The sequence below is a fragment of the Chinchilla lanigera genome, unplaced genomic scaffold (genome assembly GCF_000276665.1).
Source record: "Chinchilla lanigera isolate Chin_1 unplaced genomic scaffold, ChiLan1.0 scaffold00146, whole genome shotgun sequence".
NCBI classification, from domain to species: domain Eukaryota; kingdom Metazoa; phylum Chordata; class Mammalia; order Rodentia; family Chinchillidae; genus Chinchilla; species Chinchilla lanigera.
The window spans coordinates 2202831-2208548 of record NW_004955547.1 but is presented as its reverse complement, the minus strand read 5'-3'; the positions used below and the strand labels follow the sequence as shown (position 1 = coordinate 2208548).

Below are 5718 nucleotides of genomic sequence, written 5' to 3'. Positions count from 1 at the left end.
GCCGTGGTCCTCATCTGCGAGCTGGACGCGCTGCTCCCCTCCCGGGACGACGGCGCCGGCGCGCCGGGCGCACTGCAGTCCCAGCTCCTGGCCTGTCTGGACAGCGGCTGCGGCGCGCGCGCCGACGGCGTCCTGGTGGTGGGAACCACCTCGCGGCCCGCGGCCCTGGACGAGGTGACTCGCCGGCGCTTTGCCCTCCGCTTCTACGTGGCTCTGCCGGACAGTGCAGCCCGCGGGCAGATCCTGCAGCGGGCGCTGGCCCAGCAGGGCTGTGCGCTGAGCGAGCGGGAGCTCTCGGCCCTCGTGCAGGGCACCCAGGGCTTCTCCGGGGGCGAGCTGGGGCAGCTGTGCCAGCAGGCGGCGGCCGGGGCGGGCCTCCCGGGGCTGCAGCGCCCCCTCTCGTACAAGGACTTGGAGGTGGCGCTAGCCAAGGTGGGCCCGAGAGCCTCCCCCAAGGAGCTGGACTCGTTCGTGGAGTGGGACAAGATGTACGGCTCCGGACACTGATGGCGCGCGCGGGAGGCCGCGGGGGCCGCCTCTGCTGGGGCGAATGTCTTTGACCAGACCGGGCCGGGAGGGTGCCCGAGTGGCGCATGTCGGGTGGGGGGCGGGACTGCCCTGCTGGCGGATTTGTTTTTCATAGGAAGGAAAATGCTTCTGCCAGGCAGACTGATGCCATGTGCGCCGTGTACTCAGGTTTTTCCTATTTATTGTAGACGGGAAGCTCGCCATCCCCGCCCGGCGGAAGGGGCAGACCCTGCACGGGCTACTACCCGGGCCTAGGAAGCTCCTGCCCTGCTTTTGTCTCTCACTCTCTGAATGGCACCCACACCTCCCCACCCCCACTTCTCTGCATTTGCTTAGTCTTTCCTGTCGCTTTGTCACCGACCTCCCCCACCACGCTGTCGCAGTTCCTCTTCTGCCCCTCCCTCGTGTCGCCACCTCTCCATCTATCACTCTGTGCTTCTGTCTGTCCCGCGTGCTTGGGCGTCCTGTGCCTCTTGGTCCCTGTGCTTTCACGCCGCTCCCTGCCTTCTGTCCCCCATTCACACTGCAGTGTCCTTTTGCAGGAGATCCGGAGGCCCAGGGCTGAGGAGGAGGGGAGTGGGGAACCCCTTTCCACTCCCTTACCCTTACCCAGCTGAAAATTTGGGTCTGGGGAAGGGGAACAAGCCAAAACAAACAAACCAAAAAACCCCCGAAGAAGAGTTTTGGGGGGTTGTTTTTGAGGGGAAGTCCCAGAAACGTAGCTTAATATTTTAGACCTTTTATTTTTGTAAGACGTGTAGAATTTGCTGTTTTTCTTTTTTCTTTTGACAACTCAGGAAGAAACTGACCTCAGAAAGAATGTTGGACTGTGGCTGCTCTCCTGTGTGTCCCCCACCCCTTGCCCCCTACCCTGGGGGAGCAACTCCTCCCAGAAGCTTCAGAAAGAGACTTGTGGGAAGGGCAGAGGAAGACCCAGATCCTCACTCAGACCTGGGGTGGCCCTGGGACAGAAGCAGAATGTATTTCTAAGGGCTTCCTTCTCCCCGGGCCCCAGGAGGTGGCAGGGATGCCTCGAGCGGGTGTGGGGCTCGAGGGGGGCCGATCATGCTTCCTTCCCGCTGCTCTGCCCTCTGCGCCCCACCCTTCAGTGTCAGCTTTTCTGTGAAAGGTTATCCAGAGTCGGGGTTTCCTTGCTCATTTTCTGTTCTAGCAAGAGTGCCCAGTGGGAAGGTGACACAGGCAGAAGGTTCCCAAGGAGGTCATCCCACCTGCCCCCTGCCTTGGCAGAGGTCCCCGGTTGCTTAGGCTAAGAGCTTATTGCCTTAGGAGGGAAGACGGTCTGCCGTGAGCGTGAGTCAGCACAGCACCGACTGCTAGCCTGCAGCTGCCCTCTGTGCTGTGTCCCACGCTGGGGCTGGCCGGGTGGGGAGTGCCTCCTTGCTCCCTTCCCGTCCTGGGGTGGGCAGGGTGTTCTTCCCTCACACGAGAGTGGGGTTAGTGTGTGTGGAGGGGGGGGGTTCCAGCCAGCTTGAAGCCCTACTGTCTGGGAAACATACTCCTCTCCTTCCCGCCAGTTTTCCTCGATGCCCCTCCCCCCCCAACCTCACAACTCAGTTTAGGTCCAAAGGGGGGGAAATACCCTCCCATCTCTTTTTTCTCCCCCTCCCAACCTCCCTTGGGGTTCCCTTCCTGCCCCTATAGCTCCTAAAGTCTTACAACTTTGCTCTCCTAATGGGTGTGTGTGGAGGGGTTCCCATGGGGCATTTCAGGGGCCAGGATGCAGAGGGCTTGTGCTGGCCAGAGAGTGCTAAACAGGAAAGCTGCTGTCTCCCCCTCCTCACCCTTGGCCTCCTTCTGACTCTCCTTGGCTGATCCATTGCAGGGCTTGGTGCCTCAGAAGCAGTGGCCACAGAATTTGCTGCAAAAACCCCCAGAGGGAGCAGGCAGTGAAGGGGTTGTCTCTCAGGTGTGTGTGTGTGGTGGGGTGGAGGGTGGCAGGGAAGTGGGGTTGGGATCCCAGCCTGCCATTCAGAGGCAGGCAGCCCTGGGGGTGGGCAGGAACTCTCAGGACCCCCCACTGCTTCTGCTAGGAGCTTCCTGTTCCCCAGGCTTAGGAAGGTTTGCACAAGAAGATAGCCCCCAGTCTACTGTCACCTACCTCAGGGGCACAGGGTGGGAAGGGTAGGGCAGGTCCAGCTCTGGCGACGCTGTGGGGGCATACCAAAGAATCCAGGGGCATGGTGCTGGGGAGGGCAAGCTGGCCATCTGCTTCCTCACCCACACTGGGGTTGGGACCCTCTCCTCCAGCTGTAACCATTTCTACCTCATTTTGCTGTGTTGTACATGGACATATTTATCTCCTGTCTGACGATGCTCTGCAGTTGTGGTCTGTCTACCTCAGAAGAGACTGTATTTTAAAAGAAAGTATTACACAGTATTAAAGTGATAACGTGGTTTCCAGAGGATTTCTTGGGGCAGTGGGATGTGGGGAACCCTCTAAGAATAGTTGGGCACTGAAGCCTCTGCCAGGGCCCCGGGTCTGGCACAGTGGGTGTTTCTGCTCCTTCAGCAAAATATCATCCTGAGGGGCTGGGGATTTAGCTCAGCGGCACAGCACCTGCCTGGCAAGCACGAGGTCGTGAGTTCGATTCCTGGTACTGGAAGAAAAAACAAAACAAAACAAACAAACAAAATACTGTCCTGGGACTCTTTTGCTCCGGAAAGTGAGTTCTCCCAGATGCAGGGTACTGAGGCTGCAGGATTGGAATCCCCTGTGCTGGGGGCTCCTCTGGCTTCTCAGAGGCTCAGGGCTGGGCCTGCCTCATTGTAACCACCAGTCCTACAATATAGCGGCCTAGAAGGGTTCACATGCTGTAAGCGGATGAACAGATGAACTCGTGGAGGCGGAGGGGGTGCTGGCTAGGAGGAGAGTCATCCAGAACCTGGACAGTAGTCCTGCTGGAATGATGGTAGGGATGCAGCCCTTGGTCTTCTGGGGAGGGAAAGTGGGCAGAGGGCAGGGAATGGGGATAACTCAGTTCCAGTATTTTAGGTCACATGAGACTGTCCACCTTCCCACTATCTGTCACTGCTCTTATGACCTTTGATAACATCATAAACGGGGACTAAAGACAAAAAACCAAAAACTAGAAACACTGGAAAAACTCTTCATGCTTTTGAGTGGTTTTGGCCCACAGTTTCCTGAGGACCTTGAATGCTCTAAGCAGAACTGTAAAAATGCACAGAAGCTCAAGAGAAGTAATGTGCCTACGCTTCCTGCTTAGGGCCCCCAGCCCTCCTGGCCTGTGCAGGTCCTCGCCTCTTCCCCTACTTTATCTTGCATTTACTGGTGACTTGTGGGAAACCCTCCCCAAACTGCCACACTTTAGTGTGGCAAAAGTACCCTCCTCTTCTACACCCACCTACTCAAAAAGTAGCTCCACATTTTTTTGAGACAAAGTCTCACTATGGAGTCCAGGTTGGCCTCAAACCAGTGTGTGGACTATGGGTGACACTGAGGACAAGGACATGGTCAGGCACAGCCACTGTTCTTAAAGAGTCCACAGTCCAGATGTGAAAACTTAAAAACATTATTTAAAAATACAACTGGATAAGGTTGCTGGGGCCGGGGAAAACCATATCAATCTTTATATTCACATCTGATACAATTATCTGGTACACAGAAGACACTGAAAAAGTACAGAATAAACCCTCTAATGTTCAGATCAGTGCCCCAGTGGAGGATGTGCAGGTTATCTCAAGAATGCCCAGAAAAGATTCGGACCCGCGGTGGTGTGTCGGGGACCACCTCCTCCATAAGTAAGGCGAGGTGTGGCTTGGCCAGGTATGGAGACTGGGACACCAGCAGTATGATTTGTTACAAGAGCATAAAGTCGGCACAGGAGAGTGTGGGGCGGGGTAAGGTTGAAGTCATCCTGGACCGCACAGATTTCCTGGTAAGAGCTGGGGCTCTGCAATGAAGCCCCTGTGTATGTGTGGGTGGGTGATAACGGGGGAGGTAGCCTTAGGATGGATTTGCATGTCGAGAATTCACAAGTTGATTCCACAAGTCTTTACTTCACACCTATTAGACACTAGTCTGTGGGGACAGTGAATCTCACAATCTAGTGGAGGAGACAGTAGAAAGGTAGAGTTGTTGCTGGGTGTGGTGGCGCACGCCTGTAATCCCAGCGCTCTGGGAGGCTAAGCCAGGAGCCATCGCTGTGAGTTTGAGGCCAACCTGGACTCCACAGTGAGACTTTGTCTCAAAAAATGTGGAGCTATAGTGTGGGGGGATAGGTGGGTGTAGAAGAGGAGGGTACTTTAGCCTCACTAAAGAGTGTGGCAGGTTGGGGAAGGTTTCCACAAGTCACCAGGCAGCACGAGTGCAGGTCCGGAACAGAGAGAGCGAGTCAAGACTGCTTGCGGCAGATGAAACAGGTAGGCGGGGCCCCAGTATGTGCGGAGATGGGGGACCCACGGAGCTGCTCACCTCATCCAAAGGAGAGGGCATGAAGGTTTGCGCTAGCGCAGGTGTGAGACTGGGAAAGGGCAAGTCGCTCTCAGACAAGAGAATTTAGAACCGGGGTGGGTATTGGGCAGTGTGGAGCAAGGTATCCAGGGCTTCTGGTGGAGGTGACAAATGAATTTCCTATACAGGTTTTCTAACTTTGAGGAATGAATGGGACAGATAGGCAGCCTCCACCAGACACTTCAAAATGAGGGCCCAGAATTCTAGGCGTCTGGGATCCAGAGTCCCACTTCACCGCGGAGTGTCCCAAATCCTCGCACTCTGCTTACTGCCATCTGTGGGTCTCTCCTCCAACTAGTCCTAGGAGCCGGAGACCCCTCCCCGTGCTCTGGGTACCAGGTGACCCGCAGTCCCTGGGCGTTAAGGCGCGTCCGTCCTCGCGGGTTGGAGCCCCGCCCGCGCCAGCGTTCCCGAACGTTTCCCGCCCCGCCCCCACAATCCCGTCTTGACGATGGCGGTGCAGGCTGTGCTCCTGGCGCTCTGCGGCTGGGCGCTGGGGCCGGCGGAGGCCCGGGACGCCATGGGCCCTCACGCAGCGATCCGCCTGGCGGAGCTGCTGACCCCGGAGGAGTGCGGCCACTTCCGATCGCTTCTGGAGGCGCCGGAGCCCGACGTGGAGGCGGAACTGGCCCGGCTCTCGGAGGACCGGCTGGCGCGGCCCGAGCCGCGGACGCCCACGTCGGGGTCGCAGGGCCAGG

General features: G+C 57.5%; 1 protein-coding gene across 1 annotated transcript in view; it reads left to right on the top strand.

Moving 5' to 3' along the window:
- Positions 1-2935, top strand: part of Fignl2 (fidgetin-like 2) — a 28804-nt gene extending 25869 nt beyond the window's left edge. The window contains exon 3 of the mRNA XM_005411962.1: positions 1-2935. Coding sequence (XP_005412019.1) covers positions 1-507 — 507 coding nt within the window. The 3' untranslated portion in view covers positions 508-2935.
- Positions 2936-5718: the final 2783 nt, after the last annotated feature.